Here is a 23,634-nt window from a genome sequence, read left to right as displayed (position 1 = left end):
TGAGTTCTTCTCACAACATATTTTTAAGTGTGACTTTTGCATGTGAGTTTATATGTAATATACCTGTATACATTTGCCTGATTTGTCTCCCAGGTGTTTGTAAAAGCACAYGTTAGAAAAAAACTGTATAAAATAACAGGAAAATTAACCAAGGAATTTGCGGCATCAGTATATAGTATTTAACTTTGTTTTGTGCCATAGTCTTAATTGTATTTTCTGCARCATGAAAGCACTTGAAAAATATTGTTACAAATCTTGAATGCTGCTGCATGTGATATTTGTATTAAATAAGCTAGGAGAAGAAATGCTTGAGTACTTTAGACCCCCTTCTGTCAACAAGCTTTCAGATCCCACTCAGTACAGATGATTTATATGCCATACTGGCATACAAAGATAAGCAAAGGAGCTRTGTTGGGGCTACAGTATCTGTCAAATATTTCCAGTGCTTTGTAACTCATCTKTACTCATTTTCTTTGAGCGTTACGTAAAATTGAACATAGTGTGGAAATAATGTCAGCTTGAAGGGGGTTGAACATACTGTATCTTTGTTTTTTAGAAGACCAACTCGAGCTACTAGTCTTGAAGGCAGAGAAATCTCTGGAGACTTCAACTGATGATTTGTCAAATGCCCTGAAAAATGATGATAGTCCGTCTACAATAGATATACTGGAAGCAGAAAGATCATGGGAAAATATTCCAGTTGCTTTGTAAGTAAACAGACTTTTTTTTAATGAAAATACATAATATTTTTAGTGCCTTTGTATATAGACTATAAGTAGCAGTACTGTGGTATATATGTGAAAGATTTAGAGCTAGATTCCTGTGAAGTGCTATTTCCAGGTCAGGAGATTCGTGCACTGCTTTCCCTTTTTCACCAGCTTGAGAAGAGTGCTATCAGTATTACTTTCTGCTGACTTTTTATAGTGGCTCTTACATCCTTCATCATTAACATAGAAAGTTATTACTTCTAAACTATTAAATCTAACAATTTAAGTTTGCTTAAATATTCTTCTTTAGGAGTCCACTGGTTAGTATTTGTGGAATGTGTGCTTTAAAAAGGCCGTGTGGTCTTGGGAAGTTTTGGAGCACTCTTGAGAGTGGAAATTTCCACTGTTGAGTAAGTGAAAGGTTATTTTATAGGTCCAAAGAATGCTAGAAATCAATACTGGATGTTCCTATAACTCCATATTTAGAATGAAAGTGAGGATGGTATTTGCATTGCCTCTTTCTGAGTTTCCCATTACCCAAAAGATTTTGGACCACTGGTTAATTTTAACACTATTTAGCAGACAAATAAAAGTCTCAAAATACAGTATTCTGGCAAGAGTACTTTTTTCATTTGACAATGGAAGAGGTACCATTCAAGCTTATCCTGAGAGAGAGGATAATATTCTAACTCTCTGCTAGCCACTAGAATATTCACCTAGGACAGCACCATTGAAATCGGACTTCATTAATTTCTGTTTCCATGAAACTCCTCGTTTTTAATTAAAATGGATAATTTTAAGACTATAGAAGGATTAAGGGTCAACAAGGATAAGGCAAGTATTTTTCTTTGGATTCATGGCATTAGTATGCAGGAAATAGCAGGAATTAGATATGCGTGTGTGTACTAAATTATAGCTATGTGTAAAGAAATCCTTTTATCACCTTTCTTTGTTCACTTGCTTTTTTATACTGGCAAAACTAGAGAAATAAATCAAAACAGTTTTCCGGTTTTACTCAAAGCACCAAAGTGCTGACAGGTGCTGGGGTTGCACTGAGGCAAATGTATCTGATTCCATTATAGTGGCTATATCCTAAAACAGTTMTTTCATTTTATAAACCTGTTGTTATTCCGCATTGCATCCTTAATGTTTCTTTAGCAAATCACCCAGGCCTGTRTGCACTGAGGACGAGGAGGATATTCTGCAGTTCTCCAAGGCAACTATCGTTCATGAATTCCTAGAAGACTGTATAAAAAACAAAAATAAGGTCAGTAAAGCTGGGTATTTTGTTGATGATAGTGCCCCAAAAAAATGGGCACTTTAACGTAAATGTTAAAACAGAGAATGCTTTTGAAATTGCTGTCATTCTTACTGAAATATGTAAACCAGAAAGTCAAACTAATTTGGTTGTATTTCAGCATGTTGAATTCTTTAAATTGTTAAACCCTATAGTACAACCCTTGATCGTGGTTAGGAATATAAACACATCCAACTATAAAATGCTTTGCTTAGTAACGATTTTAGTTTTACACTCCCTATTTTTGTTTAAGTAATATTTTTTTCTGCCTCAAGTAAAGGGAGAAGGGCTTTTGTTATTAATATGTTGTTATTAATGTGTACTGCTAATTCCTCGCTGGTGCCATGTAGGCTGTGAGTCAAGTTCAAGAGGAAAGTTTTGTTACATATTTCTTATTATTCCTACTGTTGTCTTGGAATTGGATCAGACATTCGATTTACTCTCTTTTGATTATTCATTTTTACCCCATTCTTTCCTACTAATCACCTTCTTGGTGAACTTGATATTATTCACTCTTTCATTTTAATGATATGAACCCTTTATATCTGTTATCCTCTTTTTTCTGAGACAAGGAGATGAACACTGAAGTCAGTATTCTAGTTGAACAGCATATTATTAATTTGTATCCATAAATGTTATCTCCTTGAATTAATTTGCGTTTTTCTAAGAATTTAATGGTTACTAGGTAGATGCCAATTACCTGAATAAACCTGTGTGTATCATTAGCAAACATTACTTGTTCTTGCAAGATGTTAAACCCCCTTCTAGCAGTGCTCCCMTAGCATTCCAAGGAGCTGACATTGTCAGTCCCGTATTTTTGGTCGTTTTACACAGCCAGAGCTGTGGCCTTGCTGCGCTTCTCTGCGCGCCCTTCCTGCCGCTCTGCCCTGTTGCAGACGGCAGCGTTTGCAGCCCGGGAGGTGGCAGCATCCCTGGGCAGCGCCGTCCCCTCCGACCCGCAGCAGCTGCCACGCGCAGCGCCCTGCTCTYGTGCAGGGCACCTCTCTGCTCCTCACATCCCTGCTAATCCCTCCCTCTGAGAGGTATGCAGCAGTAGTTAGAAAGATCAGACACTCCAAATTGCTCTGTCATCCTACTTCAGAATCACTGATTCTGTATTTTGTAGTCCTTGAATTTCAAAATGATTTCGGGGACTTTATTGTCATTTTATAAGTTTTTTTTTGTAAAGTTGCTTACACTGTGTTCTTAAATCGAATGTACCTGGTAAAGCTTATACTAGGTAGTGAATGAAATGATCTGTATATATGGACCAAGTGGGCTGGAGRAATGGGCCAAAAGAAACCTCATGGAATTCAACAGGAGTAACATGAAGTCTTGAATGTGGGCAGAAAGAGCAGGTCTTGCAAGCTGGGACTGCCTGTGCTGCGAGCAGCTCTGCTGAAAAGTCTCAGTGGTCCCAGTAGCTACAAGCCAGACGTGAGAGAGTGTCCACATTTGAGACCTCACTTCAGGGTGGACACATCAATAAAGTGCTGGAGGACACGGAGGTGGTCCWTGGGCTGCAGCTGGAGCTTAGGGGGCTGGCTTGTTCAGCCTGGAAAAGAGCAGGTTTGGGAATGCCTAGGAGGAGGGCATCAAGAAGATAGAGCCACTTCACTGTGGGACATGAGAGATGGATGAGAGAGAACAGATATAAACTGAAACAAAAGGTTCTGGCTAGATGTGAGGAGAAAACTCTTCCCTGTGAGGACCTTGAGCACTGGAGTTGGTTGCTCAGAGTCACTGAGTGCTCTCCATCTTCGAAGGTGTTTGGATAAAGTCCTGAGCAACCTGGTGTGTCCACAGAGCAGCCCCTACTCAGAGCAGGTGGGAGAAGAGATCTTAGTTTCCTCCCAAGTGAAATACTTTTTAACTGTACAATAGAGTTGTTCACAATCCAGTGAAATGTGCTATAAAAATGCCATGCTTACAGTTACAGCAAAGCTCTTTCTTTTCATCAATTAACATTTTTTTGTTCTCTTTTTTAAGATTTCCGAAAAAGTAGGTGCTGAATCAGAACTGTGCAACAGTGAGATGATCCCTGTTACTAATTCTCTTCAGAAGTAAGTGACTGTTGGTTTTCAGACTTGTCACTCACTTTCCTAAAGATATTCATAAAAAGAATGATAAATTAGCCAAGAGACTTGTCATGTGATCCGAAAACTTTTGTTAGAATAAACCAGTAAAGAATAATTAAAAACATGGATACTGTAGAGAAATATCTAAATATCTATCTATCTATCTGCATCATTGCAGAGATTTGCTCTGAAACCTTGTGTCTTCTATACTGAAATAAAATCTGGACACCAGAATAACGTTGGTATTGCTACATATAGGTGGACTTTAAAATACAAACTTCAAGAAGTTTATAATGTGGGACAAAATATTTTCTTACTCTTTTATTGTTTGGAGGACAATAACTGATAGGATACATAGTCCATATATGAAATCAGCAGAGTCCTAGTGAACAATTGTAAGTAATTGTAAGAATGAAGAAATAATAAGTTTAGAAAAGACAGAATGGGAAACAGCTTTTGATTATATAGCATATTTGCTTGAACAAATCTCGCTGTTGCTGTCTAGTGCTATACTGCAATGTTAAATAAAAGATTTTTTTTTTAATTAAAAAACAGTAACTCTTAGTATTGCTAAGCTTTGTTCTGACATATTTGGCAGCATTTAGTATGCTATGTGAAATAACCTATTGCTTTAATTATTTAGTAGAAACAGTACTTATTTGTGTGACCTGCATTTGAGAACACATACTTGAACTTCCACTTTGAAAAGGCTTTTTTGTTTTAATCTTAATGTATTTTATAATCTTTAAGATGGGGTGAATCCAAGAGTTAGACTTGGAGATGAGAACTGTATCTAACACCATTCAAAGTGTTAAACTGTTGATGAGAAACCAGACTGTTTAAAGTGTAAGTGCTTGTATGTACACTGTTATGAAAGACTTGTTTTTCCTAATCTAGGGCCTTGCACCATTTGTCTCGTCTTAAAAGCCTTGTTGAAGATATCAGTAACAAGCAGAAGCAGACTGATGATCACAAGGAAGATAAACATGACGAAAAAAATGATTAATCTGTGAAACTAATATCTGAGAACCTTTACATATTGTGTAACAAATAATCTGGTGGCCTATTCTTTGGTCTGAATCTTTTTTGGAAGCTGCTCACATTCTCAGAAAGAATTACTCAGTATTCAGTACATTTTCATTATTGTGTGTGTGCACCACTTCAAAACTGAATTACTCATGTTTCCAGTAGGATCTAACAACATGTGTAGAGACAGCTTTTTAAAGAATATTTTACTAAAATAATATGAATGTGTTCATGGAGGAATCTCCATGGCTTTGTAAAAATAAAAACTGTACCTATTCAAGTGCTTGGCCAGTTCTAGTCATTACTTAACTGCACAGATTATCAGAAATGGGGAGCTGAGTATTGTGTGAAAAGTTCAACAGGAAGGTTTAGCAAGCAATCTGCAATATATTTAGTGCTGCTTTTTCTGAGAAGGCTTTGAGTTGTAATTGTGTTCTCTGTTCTGCCAGCTGCACACTTTGCAAATATCTTGTATCCAGAAAGTCTGAAGTCTTTTCCACACCCCCTTTTCACATCCCAGTGAGGCCTGGGAGAAGGTGACTCGTTCRGGAGCATCATGTTTGGGAGCAAAGAGCAAGTCCCAGCTGATCCAGGCCACCTGCAGACTGCTGCTGTTGATGGCAAGTCCTCTTCTCCCTTCAGTTTTCCTTGGCCTTGGTCTTGGCTTTGAAGCTCCTCAAGTCTTTCAGTGGGCCTAAATAGGCAGAAAAGTGGTTTTAGCTGAGAACAGGATCAACTCAGCAATGCCACTGTGAGCACTGGAGCTTGTGCAGGGGAGACAGGAGTGGGACTCAGCCCTTCTTGGTGACAGCAAATTCAGAGAGAAAGGCAAAAGCTGCTAGTAGTAGAAGTGTGGCTTGAAATATACTGACAGAACATTTTGAAAGAAGCTTTTGTGCCTCATCTGGTTTATTTCTAGCATTTATGCTCCCAGTAGCAAAATGTTCATGGCAAAGTGCCTTTCTAGTAAACTATTTTTCTTTTAGTCTGGATTTTATAGATCCATAGGAGAAAAGATGTTACTGAGCATGTACTGTTTTTGAGAAACGAAAAACAAACCAAAAGTAAAAAGGGGAAGGAGGATTAGCCATTAGTACTCCTCACGTCTCCTGCTAAGTTATGGATGCTGGTGGTAATAATGTACTGCTTTGTGACTGTCTTGGGATCTACAAACACATGTGCTCCAAACATGGACATTTCATCACTCTTCAATGCTGAGATACATATAAAATCAGAGCATAGAAACCTAAAAAAAGCTTTCCTAGAAAACCTGTTTGCAGAAGTTGTTTCCGTTGCTGGGGCAGGAATGTAGAAACCAACTAATGTTGCCCTGCAATTGCTGCCATGTAACTGTTACGTGTTGAAGCAGAGGGGAGACTTTAGGGAAGGAACTCGGATGCGGAAGGAAAGCTGCCCCGTTGGGGAGCTCCTGCCAGCCCCGGCGCGCATCACCGTGAGTTTGCTCTTCTGCCGGTGCTGCCTGCATAATTATACTGGATAATAATTATTATTATTATTATTATCATTATCCACTTCTATCTAGTTTCACAACTTTCAGTCCCTAATGAGGAGTTTCAGCYGAAGTTTCCCTCAGTTTTCCTGGCAGGCGGTTCTAAACATAAGCACCAAAGCACTGCTGCGAAGCTGCCGTTCTTGAATGCTAGTATTTGTTAGCTGTGTATTGGCAAGGTATGAGAGGCCCTAGTGATGGAGAGGACCCGCAGTGTGGGGCAGCATGGGGTGCAAGAGAAAAGCACCTTAAATACGTGTAACTAAGAACCAAGCAAGTGACACTTGCTAGCTAAAAGAAAACAAATATAAAAATGATAGGATAGGATAGGATAGGATAGGATAGGATAGGATAGGATAGGATAGGATAGGATAGGATAGGATTAGAATAGAATAGAATAGAATAGAATAGAATAGAATAGAATAGAATAGAATAGAATAGAAAATATTACCAAACAGGATTACTCAGTAAATGGAAACAAGTTGTTTCTTTTTAAAAGTTGTTTTAACATGCTACCAAGATTTTTATGGTTACTAAATGGTATTTTAAAGAGCAATCTGATCCCTTGAATATCAAAATCAAAAAGTCACCTTCTGAATGTGAACACTAAGTGCTTTGTGCAATTCTAGCTAGAATTTGCTTTGCTTAGAAGTTAGAATAAAAAAGCTATCACTAAGGAAAAACAAAAGCAAAAAGCAAATAGTAAAGGCAGTGCTGAACAGAGGTCGCAGCTGTTTTCACGGTGATGCCACTGATGTTCCTGTCGTGAGACTATGTCAGCGGACAGGAATTTTATTGAGCTATGATCTCTTCTGTAGTGACAGTGAGGAACAAAAAAAAGATAGCCAGAATGATAAAGTCCACAATTTGGAGGAAATGCTAAATAAAATAGCTGGGATGGTTTAAGGGAAAGTCAGCGATCCTCTGCAAGTTACAAGAAGTGTGTGTTGAGGATGTACAGGAGTGTTTGTGATAGTGCTTATTTGCATATACAGGAAATCTTTTATGAGGAGGCCACTTCCTGCATTAGGTGTATATATACATCAGTAAATCTGCCCTGGGGAATGTGGACGCTTTGGTGAGGAAAAGCATCTTGCCATTAGAGCCCTGAGGATCCTTCCTGCGGTAAGTAAATGACTTGGACATGGTGGGAGGAGACTAGATGGAGAATTTTGCCTGTTTTAGGGATTTTTGCCCTCCAAATGCTTGGTGGGAAAACGCACTGGGTTGCTGGTTTGAAATGGAAGGGCTGTGCAGTGATCTGTGCTGCAACCGTCCATCTGCAGACTGCTGCACCTGTGTGGCCACACTGGTACAAATAGGGCTCATAGAGCCAGTATGGTCACTCGGGATTAACCCCTGATTTTTTTTCCTATGTAAGTGTGTAACTCCAGCAGTGTTGCAGAAGCTTTGCCATCCAAAAGGTACTAGTGGGGTCTCAGGTTCATATAACTGTGAAACCACTGAAAATCATGATGGATATTTGCTTTCTTGTTGATCGAGGCTTCTGTGWTGTTTTTTCACCATAGTTTTCCATTACTCTGTCTTACCCACATAGTAATGGCCAACATTTCTGTTGGAAGGTCTCACACCGAAGAAGGGGGAATGGAAAATTTCACAAGAAAATGAGAAAAACTTGTCATTAATTCTAATTGACATGATTCTGTCAATGTGAATAACTGTGATTTTTAAAGGTACAGAGAAGATTGCTGAGRAGAGCTCTATTTCATTAGGTTTCTTTGTTTTAATTTAGAGTTACCAAAATCAGAGAGGGAGACTTCAAATTAGGATTTGTGGAGGCAGGCAGAGGCATATGGACACGGGGCTCTTTATAAGCAGGGTGAACTGGTACAAAAATGCAGGACAGTGAATCTGCCTGTTGATGTTTAAGATGTTTGTAGACTCAGGGGGGATGTATGAAAACTAAATGCAAGAGTGTATGAGTTTCCATATAAAGTTGTGATTTAGGCAACAAATGTTAATTTGGTGGGATCTTTCATTTGTTAATGAATTAATACAGAAAAAAAGTAGYCAAGATCAGTGGAAGGAAAGATTTCTCCATGAATGTTTATCTCTATGTAAGTCTAGACTATGGAGGGAGCTGAGCCTTGGGAAGTGTCTTGATCATAATAAAGGGAGAAAAAAGCCTGAGTGCTCCTGGGTTGAGAGCCTACCATTAACGACCACCAAACCAAGAACATTAGTTGGACACAACTTCTTTTTGTGAACAACTAGCAATCATTCAACTTGATGAAATAGTATTTAACCAAATATTTGTTGGGAAAAGAGTGTTGGGAAATAGACCCTAGAGCATCCAGAATATTTTTAGAATGTGATGAGGACGKATTTTGCTGCAGAAGGTGGGGATAAATACAATTATTTTCTTAMGGGGATTTAGTGATTTTTAGAATGGAAATGTGGAAGAATGTGGAGGAAAAATCTTCAGGACATTAAAAGATTTGATTTACAAAATCCAGTGAGAAACAATATAAGAAAAAAAAAATGACGCTCAGGAGTTGGCAGCTCTTAAAATATGTRTATTTACAGGCTATACTGATATGGAACAAGGAAAAGTAATATAATATGGCTTGTACCTTTGAAATTTCTCCAAGAAGGAAACATGAAGGAAGTGCCAGGAATTTCCCTTAAATATGAATCACTGTGGACTTTTCATTATTTTTGGAATGTCCAGAGTGCAAAAACGAGAGACAAATAGGAAGATAGCACAAAAGCTCCCAAGTTCCTTATTGCTCATGGCAGTAAGAAGTCCCTTCGAGCTGCAAACAAGGAGGCAGGAAAATCTCGACTGCTGCTCTCCAGAGAGCAATAAATGATGTCACTGGAGGCTTTCCTCTTACTTCCAACRTCAGCAATCAAATAACTGCCACCACGTTGAGGAGGGAGCTAGGTAAGGGCTCAGATAAAGCGAGGAAACCTGACGGGGAGGCCTCCCGTAATCCACCCCTGGCCCCCCGTGGTGTTTCAGAGCTTATCGTAGTTGTGTTAGGCTACAAATATACAAAAAAAATGACTTTCTCTTTTTCAACTAAAAGTCCGCTACATTTCCTAAAAATTCAGAAAGGTATAATCAAAACTGGAAGATAACCAGGAAATGAGATGAAAGGAAAGCTACAGATGAGGATAGGGGAGAAGAAATGTAATTTATCTTGACTTTAGCCAGTCTTTTGACCCCAAAAGACTTGTGTACCCCAAAACAAGGAATTAAATTAAAATTTAATTAAAAATAAATTTTAAATTCAATTTTTTAATATTCTAAATTAAAATACGCAGGGCAAGTCTTGTGATGGTTGAAAAGCCATCCTTGGAGAACAGTTGACATTGAAGTCTATTGCTATTTGATATCTTCATTATTCTGGTGGTGTTAGAGAAGGTCTAGTGGAGAGTGACTAAAATGACTGGGGAGATCAAAGAGCTGTGTAGCAGGGAGACTAAAGAGGCTGGGACTCCAGCTTAGAGAGGAGAACATAGATGTGACGTTACTGAAAGCCCATGGAGCAGGAGATGGGATATATTCAATGAACTCAACAAGACACAAGATATGCTCTGGGTTTTTTTTCTTTTTTTTTTTTTTTCTTATAATCTTTAAGGATTTTTAAAAGAATCTTTAAGGAAGCAGTAGCTCTCTGAGGTCAGGGGTATCAGCAGGTTCAGAAGGTAATAGAGTTTAGCTGCAGAAAGAGTGACTTAGGTCTGCGAAAACCTTTTTAACAACARTAATTCTTAAGTGGTGAAATAAGTTGCCAAATGCATTGTGGAATCTCAACGTTTTTCTGTGGCGGGTAAAATATATTGCAAAACACCCACAAGAAATAATTTGCATGTACTACTAGCATAGGGGAAGAGACGAGGGACCTTGGAGGGTTCCTTGGTGCTTTTTAAAAAGCATTTGACGGTTCCTCTTCTATCTCATCTATCTCATGTGTCTTAAGGTTCATGAATAACTTTAAACTGAATGTGGAAATTGCCAGGCCTTGTTCTTGTAATTCAGAAAAGAAGAGAGTTTTTATTGCAACACATTTTTGTCATGCCGAGCACCATTGCTGTTATCGTACGTAGATGATGAGTCATTTCCCTGGGCTGTCTGTACCCTTGCTGAGAACATAGCGAAATTCAGGTTCTTATGGATCACAGCTTTACTTATCTTCTGTGGACTCATCTATTTCAGCTTTGCTAGATGGATAACCAGGCATTTGAAATGCATGGAGAGAGCATGCCAAGTTCCACCAAAACACCAGAATGGCCAAAGAAAGAGGTACAACTTATTTTCTGTTATGTTGCTATCAGAATATTATTAATAGAGAATCAGTTTGAAGATTAAACCATTGATTAATAAATATGGAATAATCAGATGCTTTTAAGAAGGTCCTACAGGAAAATAAAAGCTCTAAAGGGCTGCTATTGCTCAGGTCCTGATGTAAAGTGATATGTGCACTTGTGTGTGCTTGCTGCGATCTGGGCTATGAGGAATGATTCTCCAGGCCCGTTTTAGTTGATAGCAAAATTCCTACAGCTTCTGAATAGAACAGTTATCCTCGGAGGATTCCCCACAGCAGCACTACCCAAGTGCTCATCTCATGGTAATGCTTCATGCCTCTACTTAGTTAAGTATTTATGTAATACTTTATTAAATCCTTTTTTTTTTTTTTTTTTTTCCCTTGAGAAAAGCAATTCTCTGTAATTTTCCCATTGAAATTTTTGCTTCTTGGGGGTTGAATTGACTTTATGCAATGTGGGTTGGCGTGCATCGCTCAAGCTGAGCCATCCCATGGCACGCAGCACAGTGAGGCTTCCAGGCTCTAAATGCACCTCCGGTAGGGTTTCCCTGAAAACATAAGTTGTTCCACACACTGTATTGGATTTGAATGTTTATATTAGTTATTCTTAGGTAATAAGTACAATAGTCTCTCTATTTAAAAAGAATAATTATTGAATTGGTGCCACCACGGTGAAAATGCTCTAAGTTAAAGGTCATTCAAGTCTAAAAAGTGGGGATTTTGTATGCATTTGAGTCAGAAACGTTGTTCTTCGGAGCTGATGAGACTGTGTCTGAGTCCGACTGTTTTGATACTTAATTGAACACAAGGTTTAAAATAGTAGTAATTTATACTGTAAAAAGGATAATTATGGAGTAGAATGGGGGGTTATTTTGAGCACTTTTCTGCTGGCAAGGGAAGTTTATTTATAGAAGAGATTTTGTCAATAGATTCATGAAAGGAGGTCATTTGGTTAAAATTGGTGAGTGATTTTCCATTTTTTTCTTTTCTGCCTGCACAGTTTAAGAATGTGCTTGAGTTTCAAGTACTCATCATCTGAAAGCCAGGCTTTCAGGGGTGCATCAAGCTGTGCTCCCAGAATCTCTAGAATTTTAAAATCAGGGCCATAGAATAGAGTCTTTATTCATCTGAAGCCACAGTTTGTAARAAAAATGACGAACAGAAAACTGAAAATCCTCAACAAGATGTTGCTTTGTAATGCCAGGATGCTGTCACCAGTGACAAGGTAGATGATGTTATAAGAGCTTTTAAGAGCATTTTTAGGCTTTTGGCCATCTATAAAGGACTTCAGTGCTTATGTACCCCAAGGTGCTTCTGCCCTTCATCCTTCTCCAGAAGCCTGAATGTCCTCAGAGGAAATGCAGAGTAAAGCAATGATGTGAAGAGCAGTTTAACACAGATGAGATTCCCTCTTTGAAGATGTGCTCTCGCTTAGTGGATAAATGAAGGGACAGCAGCAATCTGATGCGATTTGATAACGTACCCTAGAAGGTTCCCCTATGCCAAGCCCAATACTTGGCTAGAAGTGCATGTTCTTGAAAGGTTTGCTGCATTCATTACAAGGGAACTATCAGTTTCTCTTCTTTGTTACAGATTTTACTGATTTCTTTTTTTTTTCTTTTCCAGGAAAGAAAGAGCTCCTGCTCCCTGATGAAACTCTTTCTGGTCTGTCTGTTGGCCTGTGTCATCACCACCGCCATCGGAGTGCTGATCCTGGCCTTGGTCTACACAGAAAGCATTGCCTTTGTAAAAGAGACAATTGTTAGAAACCATGACACGACCCCCCCCAAAGCAGCCGAAAAAGAAGTGGATACCAAATTCCGGTTCCTGAATGAGCTGAGCAAATCAAAAGTAAATTCTTCTTTTTGTGCTAAAATAGTCTAGCATTATATGTAAGAATATAATTATTTCCCCTTACCTAATTTCATTTTTTAGGCCCTAGATGTCCAGTCTAAATCTGTTGTCCAGACTTCTTTTATAATCAATGAAAAGAGATGCAAATCTCCAGACTGCTGTTTATTCTTTATCATAGCAGATGTTCMAGGTGATATGGAACCTTGGCAGTTCCTCTGGGAATCCTCTGGGATTCTGAAATTATAGGGTAGGGAAATCTGAAAAACATAAACAAAAAGCCCAAAGCTAAACATAAACTGAGTAGCACGATTCAATTGTACTTCTTATGGCTGAATTGAAACAAATTCTTATTTTGAAAGAAAAAAAATGAAGTCCATGGTGGGTTTTTTTGAGCTCAAATGAGTCGGGCTSAAACTCACCATGTAATGAATTCCAGCAGTGACACTGTTTCTGGTTAGTTTTTTTTTTTATACTTACAGAAATGTGTCCTTTGAACAAGCTCTAAAGACATGGACTGTCTTACAAATATATCTTTACATAAAAAAATATTTCTGAATATTCTTTATCACAGCTTCTCAGCAAAAAAGAGAAAGGAGTAAATTAGATAGTAGGACACTTAAACTGATTAACTTCTTAATACTTTGAGATGCTGGATTTAACCACATAATACTCTTGAAGCAGCAGCGTTTTTAAGAGGAGAATAACCCTTTTCATAGATCATTCCTGAGTGCAAGGTGATTTTTTTCAAGTATAAAATATATTCTAGAGACAGTACAAATATTGGGAAAGGAGAAGTTTCAGGTTCAGGAAATTTGCAATTGTTTCTACAGCCCTAATTCAGGAAAATGCCTTACTCAGTAAATTTTCTAAATGTTTTGAGTACCACTGATTTCCTAAACTGGACTCCAGAACGACGTAAAAAGAGGAGTAGATAATGCTGTCTTTAATATCATCAGGGCTCTCATGTCATTAAGGCTGTCATTTGTAGAAACTATATTAATACATCACAACATGAGAAAGTAATTGTGAAATGAGACTATAATTCGTGCAGATAGAATCCTTACAGAGAAAAGCAGCAGGTCGGTTCAGCATTGCTTAGAATATGTATCTTCCAAGATWGCTTTAGATTGTTTAGTTGCCATTGTCCACAATTAATAACATTCTTTTCTGTCACTAACTTTACAGGTACATCATTTCCCAGGGGGTGATATTCAGTGGGCAAGATTCAGGAACAATGCGAATGAATATGAAAGTGTGGAGGAAATGGAATTTGGGAAAAGTATCAATAACTTTCGCTCTAAAATGACCTTTGGAACCTTACGGATCAAGAGCAAAGGGCTTCGAGTTCCCCACTGGCATTTTAATGCCAATGAACATGGTTACCTGGTCAAGGTATTACCTGCTTATTTCAGTTTTCTCAATTGCATTTGCTTTTAAAGCATCATGCACATATAGAAAGTGTACATATGTAAATAAAAATACACATAACATTATACCCTAGTGTTAACCAGTAATAAAAGTAGAGATATCATTGATCCATGTGAAACATGAGCTTTATCACTTCTGAATATTTATTTCTGAACAGAGGTGCTTCTAACAGGCTATTTAATGTTATTACATGCAGAAGTGCTGAGCACCTGTAGCTTCCAATAAAGTTTAAGAACTGAAATCAATGTTGGTTACAGATGCCTGTAACGTGTAGAATTTTATCTACTTATCCAATAACTTATAATCATTTAGTGCTTAGTATTTTATAGCCATCACAGAATCACAGATCTGAAGGACTGTTAGAAAGCCCCTGGCTTCATCCCGGATATCTCATTCAGGATGAGAATAGCTAAACATTTCTGAGAATGCATTGAATCTGCTTTTCAAACCTTCTGTGAAGGAGCTATTGCAAACTACAAAATATGGTCTCCAGTGCTTTGTAACACAAATTGTTAGAGAGTTTGTGCTGCTGTGCAACTCACATTTCTGTTTATTGCAAAATTTCTCCCTTTGCCTCCAGTGGCTGTGGAGCCCTCCAATCATCTTTGTTTCTTATAATACATTTTATATGTGGAAGACTATCTTGTTCCCATATAGTCTTCTCTTTCCTAGACCAAATACTCCTCCACTTTTCCTTCCTAAAACATCTCCTTTGAAAATGTTTGCCCAATTCACCATAGTGCCAAACTTCAAATCTTAAAAATAAAGAAAGTAAAAATGATGAATTCAGACTCACAGTGAGGAAAATTTGAGACAGTACGTTAATCTGAAAAAAAGTCTTTCTTTGGGCACACAGGTACTTAATATATCTAGATCATTAATTGCATTTCCAAGAATAATTATTCCTGTTTTTACTAGAGTATAACTGAACAGCACCAACTTGATGGGAAAACATCCCTAGAGTGAGGCATTTTACAGACACCTGCCCCTCTCTCCAGTGATTTCTAGTTATAGATGGCTCCTTCATTCCTATCGATAGCCTCTTGAATAAGAAATGGCTTAAAGATGGGCAATATATATTTGTCATATATTCTTGAAATCTTCTAAAACGTTGTCACTTAAAATACTATTCTGGATTCAATTTCACCAGGGCTTGTTAGAGGAAAAACACTGATATTGGTTTGCCTTGAATTATTATTAATTATCAATAATAATAATAATAATTTCTGGAAATATTGATTTGCTATACACAGGTCACAGTGAATAAAGTCTCTGAGGAAACTTTCATGCTATCACTGTGTTACAGGGTACTGCCTGGATTGGGGTGGTCGGTGCAGATGACAACGTGGTTACCACCTACAACGTCACAGCCGGCCAGGTGATCTTCTTCCCTCGAAACACTGTGCACTGGATAAAGAACGTAGGAGAAGAAGACTGTCTGTTCTTGCTGTTTTTCTCAACACATGAAGAACTTAAGACCTTGGATGTRGATGACGTATTTTTCTCTACCCCAGAAGATATAGCAGCACGAGCRTTAAAGGTCTGTACAATAGCATAGCTAGCCTCTATCTAGACTTATTGACATTATCACGYCAGGTCCAAGCTCTCTGTATCTTCTTTTTAGGAAGACTCCCCTATTCAGCAAGTGTCTTTTGTCCCAACAGTATTGAAGGATGTGCATATATCCCTTGTGTAACACCGTRCCTCCTTGGGCCTCCTTTACAAATACAGAGAGATAAATGACAGATTTCTCCAGGAAACTTTTTTTCCTTCCTTTTAAACATTTCTCTCAAACTCAGGGATGATTCTCAACAATTCCAATGACACAGGGTAAAATAACATGGAGAAACCCAGGAACATCCCAATAGCCTCTTAGTAAATTTTGTGCTATCCAGAAGTCTTATAGGAAACCATAGATATGGCCATATTCTTGTTAAAATTTATCTTGTTTGCGCTGACCTGTTGCCAAGGTCCCTTAACCAAGAATATGGCCACAGAGCTTCTGCTCWCTCTGAGGAATCTCAGTTTAAACTGGTGGGTTGTGACAGATCTTCCTGTCTGTGAAATGATCTGATGGGAGACGGACCAAATCAAATCTGTTGCAAACCTCTGCTATAATTGAGAGCAGAGCAAAGGAGCAAACTGAACTATTCACAGGGCTGAGCACTTGAAGAGATCTGAGGGGCAAAGTTTGTCTACCACCACATATCAAGTGGGATTCTTACTGAAGTACAATGTTAGTTGTCTATTTTGCTTTGTATARATGTCCACTTAACATATACATGTGTCCTGTAGCCCCAGGGTGGAGTTAACTTCATCAGGACGTTCAAGAAGCAGACAGAAGATCAGGCAGTCAACCTCCCTCCAAACCTGCCGGAGCTCGTGCAGAATGCCAGCTACGTGCAGTCCCCGGACCACCTGGTGTGGCAGTACTTCTATGACCTCAAAGGTACCAACTAACAGCTCTGAACTGAGAGCCTTCTGTGTTCACCAAACAGGACGTCTGTAGCRGGTTCACCAATTGCCAAGTTGCCAAGAAAGGCTGTGGAGTCTCCTTCTCTGGAGATCTTCCAAACCCACTTGGATGCAGCCTGTGCCACGTGCTCTGGGAGACCCTGCGTGTGCAGSGGGGTTGGACTAAGTGACCTCTAGAGGTCCCTTCCAACCTTGAGGATTCTAGGATTCAATGCGTGCAATAAAAGCTATATAGAAGAGTGATAAGATGAGGATTTTGCAGTCTAGGAAGCCCCAAAGAAGACTAGCTAGAGAGTGCCTGAGCTTTTAAGAATATCTGGTATTTGCATATGAAACTTCAATGAATAAACATCCTAACACTGCCATCCCTTTATAAACAGCATGGAATGATATTCACTTGACATTGAGGTTTTGATATTCAATTTAATAAAAATGTTTTATCAGCATTTTTATTAAATGACCCTCTGTACAGACCAGATCTACTGATTAGCAGAGAGCACCTATTAAACATAGAGGATAGGATTTGATTCTAAATATCAGTTTAAAAAAAAAAAAAAAAAGAAAAAACACAATATGGGTCCAGAGCTCCATACTTAGCTGATGGAGATTAGAAGAAATAGATGTGTGACAGAAATCTTTGCACTTGGGTCAACATGTTCTTTGAGATAGCCCTTTTTGTCAACAGACATCTAAAAATTGGCCAGGTTCTATGAAAGCCTCTTTCTCTGGCCAGGACCTATATATTTTCAGCAAGACATGCATGGCCCCTAGGTAGATTTATTAGCTGTATTCTCCTTGAAGATCCAGCTGCACCAAGGCAGTGCTTCAAGAGGCCAGTCTGCCGCGTTTGCAGCTTGTTGGCATTGGCGGTGCTTTGCACACTGTTGTGACACACTACTAGTGCCATAAAGGTTAACATGAGTTGATGTACTGAAACTTAGTATATCCTTTAAGTGTATTGTGATCGATAGTAATCCTATTTGTGACAGGAAAAAGTGTTGTGTAAAGGCTTCTGCAAGAGAGAAGTAATTTCAGGAAAATTCAGGAAAAACAAACCTTATAGGAGGTTTTATTATGGTAATCTGCCTGTGCAAATATACAATAAACCAGTTTAATCATTTCTACTGTACAGAGTGTCTAGTACACCAAGAAATAATACRCTAAATGAGCTTCCTTTTGGGATCCAGAGGCTGATAAGATTTGAGACCTGAAGTTCAGCACATGCACATGATTTGAGGTTGGTCRTCTTGTTGAAAATGCTCATTTGTCTCTCTCTCCTTTATTTAGGGTCAGCAGAATACCCTTTTCCAGGAGGAGTCTTCCAGTGGGCTCGCTACCGCATAAATGGAACTGGATTAAACGAGACAGAGAAAATTTTTAGTGAATCTCTGAATAAGGTACTTGCTTCTAGTTGACTATTTACTGTAGCTGTTTAAGTGTAAGGCATTATATTACCTTCAGTATGCGGGGTTCATCCCTGCTTCGTTGTGTTTCRTGGATATAAACAACGTGAAGCATTTCTGAGCATTTTTGCTTTGCTTTGCAGCATGAAAACACCCTTACCTTAGCAACTCTGAGAATATTCAGCAATGGACTGGGACAGCCTCATTTCCACTTCAATGCGAACGAGATGGGTTACGTCATTAGTGGCTGTGGAAAGGTATTTGCTCCATCAGTGAGGGATAAGTCACTGGAGTTTTGACTGTGTGATAGTTACAGAGCTAATATCTGATTCCCATCCCTGATTATTAATGACACTACAAACTTTCAAGGTCTACTCATTCCTGCTTTGAACAGATTTTTCCTTTCTGTTACGTTTTTGGAAGTTTATCCGATCAAAAACGGAGTTACAGAAAGAGCAGAATTGTTCTTTGCAAACTGTTCAGCAAAAATTGCTCATGATAGGGATTCCCACTTTCCTGGATACTCGGAGTGTGAAACAAAAACCAAAAATAGAAATAATTTTGATTTAGTGTCTCTAAGGAGACGCTAAATTAAGAATCAAGATATGGTATTTTATTATGTGTCTTTCAGTYGGTGCAAATTTGAAATGCAAAGGTAACTGAGGTGGGACGATGGAACTAGACTGGGATCACTTTGGACTAGATGATCTAGAGGGCCCTTCCAACCTCAGCCATAATGTGAACTCCATAATGCAAGGAATTGCCTTGTTCTTACTCGGGAATTTGCCTTGGATCCCTACACTATTTGGTGTCTCAATGGAAGTAAAGACTCTGCACTAGTTGCACTGGCTGATTTCAGTGCAATGTTGGGACTGTCACTGTGTATTTTTCTATTAATAGCATGCCAAATGTTGCTATTGAATATTGCTGTTTAACTTGCTATAGGTYGGGGTTGTTGCATCTGACATCACCGCCAACTTCAACATTGACATTGGAGATGTCATATTTTTCCCTGTGGGAAGCCAACATTATATCAAGAGCGTATGCGATGAGGATTTGTTACTGATTCTAGCCTACAGCACGGGCAACCAGGTAAGAAATCGTATGGACRGGGAGTAAAAATGTTCAACTGGGCATAAACACGTGGTCCTTATGCACATAAGCCCTATGCTTCGGTGCATATCTTTCAAAAGRAATGGTAAGGCTCATCTCATTACATTGGGAGTGAAAATCCTCTGGTGGTGGGAACGGTTGACATGCAGCAACCATCTCCCAAAGCTCTGTACTTGAGAACATTGGGTGAAGAAGACGAGGAATGTGTCTGTGGCCAGGATGCACAGACAGGTCTGTGTGCTAGCGGCGGAGCAAGGGTACATTAAACTGGAATTATATATACCTGGTGATACATACAAGACTTCTAACAAGTACTTACAGATTTTTATTCATGTTATATATGATATGCACTTTACTATTCCATATTATTAGTCTTGTAAAAATGAATCGAGTCATTGTGACTGCTCTTTGTAAAATGCTGTGTTTTTCTTTATAGCTGGAAACCCTTCGAATGAATGACTACTTCCATAAAACAGCAGATCACATCCTTGCTCAGATTTTTTTCAAGGAACAGAATGAGTTTAAAAAGATCCCACAGGCTTCTAAAAAATGAGGCAAATAACCTATGTCAGCATTTTATCACTCCCAGTATTTTTCATTACTGCCGTATTTCTAGCAGTAATTCTTGGACCTTTTCCTGCTGTTTATCCAGACCTTCAGAAAACAGAAGAATTTCACATCATCGCTTGTAAGAAGAGCTTTTCTACTTGTATTTTTTAATGTGTTTAATTTATAGTGCAATGTAAATTATTTTTGTCTGTCAAAGAAACCTCTACCACTGCGTTTGCTTGTGCTCTGGGTACCATCCATCACCCTGCTTTACCTCTTCCTCATAGTACTGAAGTTTACATTGATTTTCTGTACTGTTGATGGYACATTCTCTAGTGATGCATAAATACAGTGTGTTTGAAACTCGGTCTCTTGCCTGAAACCAAGTGTTTTTCTAAGCAGTGCATCTTAGAGCACTGCTGGAATGATCTCCCCGTGCACTCATGTTGTATTCCCTTCCCCTCCCAAACTGCAGCTCCCTCAGGAAGGCACTGCATGAGAATTTTAAGATAACTAGTGTCTTTTTATGGTGTCCCACTAAACTGTTCTCTGATTTTGGACAAAATCTTTAAGGCTGGATGGGTAAATTCAAGGCAGTAGCAGCTCTGCTCTGTGCTGCGCACCCAGGCTCCCTCTGCTAAAGACAGGGAGCATTTAGCTCCAAAATTGCGCCAACAAGAAGCAAGGATGATTTGACACCCTGGCATTGATGCCATTTTCTTGGGACTCTCAGGTCCCTTTTACCAGGCAGTTATATCTAAGAGAAGGGCTGCAAAAGGGAAGCACTGAGATATTTCTCCATTTTCCATGGGTTAAAGCAAACACCCCTGGGACACTCCATCACACAGTGTTCCATGCCTGTCCCTCTCTCATCACCTGGGGACATCCAAGCCGTTTTGGCAGGAGGAAGGGCTGCGTGGGCCCCAAAACTCCTAGCAATCACAATGCAAAGGGGACATCCCCGAGCCCCAGCTGTGGGGGTCATGTTGGCCGGCGGTGGGAGCAGGGGGGAATCCAGCTCCTCTCAGACCATTCCCGGGCGGCTGCAGCATTGGACGCTCTTCCTGATGTTGCACACGGGCTTGGAGGAGCTCCCGGAGCCACGGGAAGCACCGAGCTGTCATCTGTCACACCATAATGAAGCGCTCGTTGCCTTGCACGCCCACATCAATCAGGCTAATGGCCTGTGAAACGCGTTTTCCGGAAGTGATTACTACCCAGTGAGCTGCTTTAACCAGCCCCCTGTGCTTTATAGGCAGCCTGCCATGCACAGAATCACAAGGAATCCCAGGATGGTTAAGAAGGGACCTCCAGAGATCTCCCAGCGCAGCCCCTGCTCCAGCAGGGACACCCAGAGCTCGGGGCACCCGGTCMCATCCCGGCGGGTTGGCAGATCTGCAGAGCAGGAGCCTCCGCAGCCTCCCTGGGCAGCCTGGGCCAGGGCTGGGCACTCTCACAGGGAAGAAGTTCCTCCTCACGTGGAGATGGAGCTGCCTGGGGTTCAACTTGGACCCACTGCCCCTTGTCCTGGCACTGGCCACCACTGAGAAGAGCTTGGCCCCTTCCTCCCCTCAGGTCCTTGGACACATTGACCAGGTCCCTCTCACCCTTCTCTTCTCCAGGCTGAACAGGCCCCGCTCGCTCAGTCTCTCCTCACACAGCAGATGCTCCAGGCCCTTCCTCATCCCTGTCGCTCTGCGTCGGCCCCTCTCCAGCAGCTCCACGTGCCCCTTGTCCTGGGGAGCCCAGAGCTGCTCCCAGTGCTCCAGGTTTGGCCTCCCCAGCGCTGAGCAGAGGGGCAGGATCAGGATCCCCTCCCTGCTCTGCTGCCAACGTCCTCCCGATGCAGCCAGGAGCCCACTGGCCTCCTTGGCCACCAGGGCCCTGCTGCCTCATGGTTAACTCGATGTCAGTCTGAAAGCTTTCGGCATTTATCTTTATCTAGCTGTGCAAACATAGGCCAATAGCAAACTCACACCCAAAACCACAACGGCCTTCCCGGGAATGAACAGCTCTCCCTTCATCCATCCATCCATGCAGTGATCTCATCATAGGTTACCAGGGCGACAAWCATGCCTTCCCCTTGGTGAATCCATGCTRACTACTCCTGATCACCTTCTTTTCCTTGACATGCCTAGAGATGCTCTCTAGGATGAGCTGCTCCACCACCTTTCCAGGGATRGAGGTGATGCTGAACAGYCTGTATTTTCCCGCCTTCTCCGTCTTGTCCTTTTTGAAGGCTGCAGTGACGTTGGTWTCTTCCAGTCCTCTGACACCTCCCCTGCTCCCCATGACCTCCCAGAGATGATGGAGAGCAGCTGAGCAATAACCCCCCCAGATCCCTCAGCACTCTTGGGTGCATCCCATCCGGACCCATGGGTTTATGGGTGTCCTGTTTGCCTAAATAATCCCTAACCCAATTCTCCTTCAGCACCGAGAAGTCTTCCTCTCTCCTGGATCTCTCTCTTTCATCCGGGCTCTGTAGCACATGGCGACCAGCCTTAGCAGTAAAGGCAGAAGCAAAGAAGACATGTAGTAACTCGGATGCCTTCTCAGCATCCTGTCATTAAGGCACCCTCCCTATTCAGCAGCAGACTAACATTTTCCCCAGTCTTCCTCCTCCTGATGATGAATTTGGAGAAGTCATTCCAGAATATCTTATTTTGGGGGAAAAAAAAATAGAAAAAAAAGTCATGTTCTCAGGATTATTTTTCATTTTATTAGTGTTTTTGTCTGTTATTTGCAGACCAGTTCCCCAGTTTAGTGAAGCACTTTTGGCTTAACTGGAAGCGCGCCTACTGGTAGGCTTCATTACCCGTTTCATAGATGTGTTTCTTTTAATCCTTCATTAATCACAGAATCACAGAATCACAGAATCACAGAATAGTTAAGGTTGGAAGGGACCTTTAGAGAGGTCCCACCCCCCTGCTCGAGCAGGGACACCTGGAGCATGTGGCACAGGCTCGTTCATGCTTACTTTTCATGATGACCTAACTATTCTTTCAAGAGCTTCTTCAGCTGTCTTTGCTTAGTATTCAGCATGTTGGCAGCTGTCCAAATGGGGACATTCTTTGTCGCTCTGTGGCTGGACTAATCCAATGTCATCTTCAGCAGGTCTCACCCCTTGCCCAAAGACAGTAGCACCTCGCTTGTCCCCTGTCSCAGTGCAATGCATTCGAGCCATATCTTGTCCATTCTTTATTTCTTTGCATTTCTTTATGCAGAGAAATATCTGCAGAGCTGCTTCTCATGAAGGCAGGGCATGGGTTGCACTCCAGGAAACACACTTTGTTTCCCCCTCTTTTCCAGTGTTTAACAAAKAGCTGGTTTCATCTTGTAAAGCAATGCCTTGCCCATGACTAAGCTACRCGGTTCTTCCTCGTACCGCGCTGTTCCCGCTCCATGGCCTCGCACGCCGGTGCCCGCACGCGCACCGAGAAGCCGCCTCTTCTGCCAGGAGCTGCACGAGCTGCAGAGCCCCAGAGCCCTCGGCAGCCTCGCAGGGTCTCACGGCCACGGCAGGCAGGGCCATGAAGCAGCTAAAGGCGCTTGGGAAGCGGCCCGGCTCGTGCTCCCGTGTCACCGTGCCAGCGAGGGAGCTTCGTGGGGCACGGGAGGCATGGGGACTTTCCCGGGTTTATTGCRGGTCCCGACCGCAATCACGTTCGAAAGCTTTCGGCATTTATCTTTATCGAGCTGTGCAAACATAGGCGGACAGCAAACTCACGCCCTAATCCACAACGGCCTTCCCGGGAACATGTGTGAGGGCACCAGTTACACCCTCTGAGGCAAGGCCAATACTGCTCAGTTAGCGTTTGATGACTGCGCTGCTGGATACAGTATTTGTGTGAAGGTTTTGCTGGCTGTCAGGGTCACAAATCTCTTTGTAGCCCAAAGTT

At 40.8% G+C, this 23,634-nt stretch overlaps 1 protein-coding gene across 1 annotated transcript in view; it reads left to right on the top strand.

Moving 5' to 3' along the window:
• Window positions 1-5,375, top strand: part of CUNH18orf54 (chromosome unknown C18orf54 homolog) — a 9,788-nt gene extending 4,413 nt beyond the window's left edge. Inside the window, exons 3-6 of the mRNA XM_026039906.1 lie at window positions 557-707; window positions 1,866-1,974; window positions 3,994-4,067; window positions 4,980-5,375. Of these exons, the coding sequence (XP_025895691.1) occupies window positions 557-707; window positions 1,866-1,974; window positions 3,994-4,067; window positions 4,980-5,088 (443 nt within the window). The 3' untranslated portion in view covers window positions 5,089-5,375. The remainder of the gene's footprint in view (window positions 1-556; window positions 708-1,865; window positions 1,975-3,993; window positions 4,068-4,979) is intronic.
• The last annotated feature ends 18,259 nt before the right edge of the window (window positions 5,376-23,634 follow it).

The sequence above is a fragment of the Nothoprocta perdicaria genome, unplaced genomic scaffold, assembly GCF_003342845.1.
Source record: "Nothoprocta perdicaria isolate Ctin4 unplaced genomic scaffold, notPer1 scaffold_10, whole genome shotgun sequence".
Lineage (NCBI taxonomy): Eukaryota > Metazoa > Chordata > Aves > Tinamiformes > Tinamidae > Nothoprocta > Nothoprocta perdicaria.
This window is presented reverse-complemented; position numbering and strand designations above follow the sequence as displayed.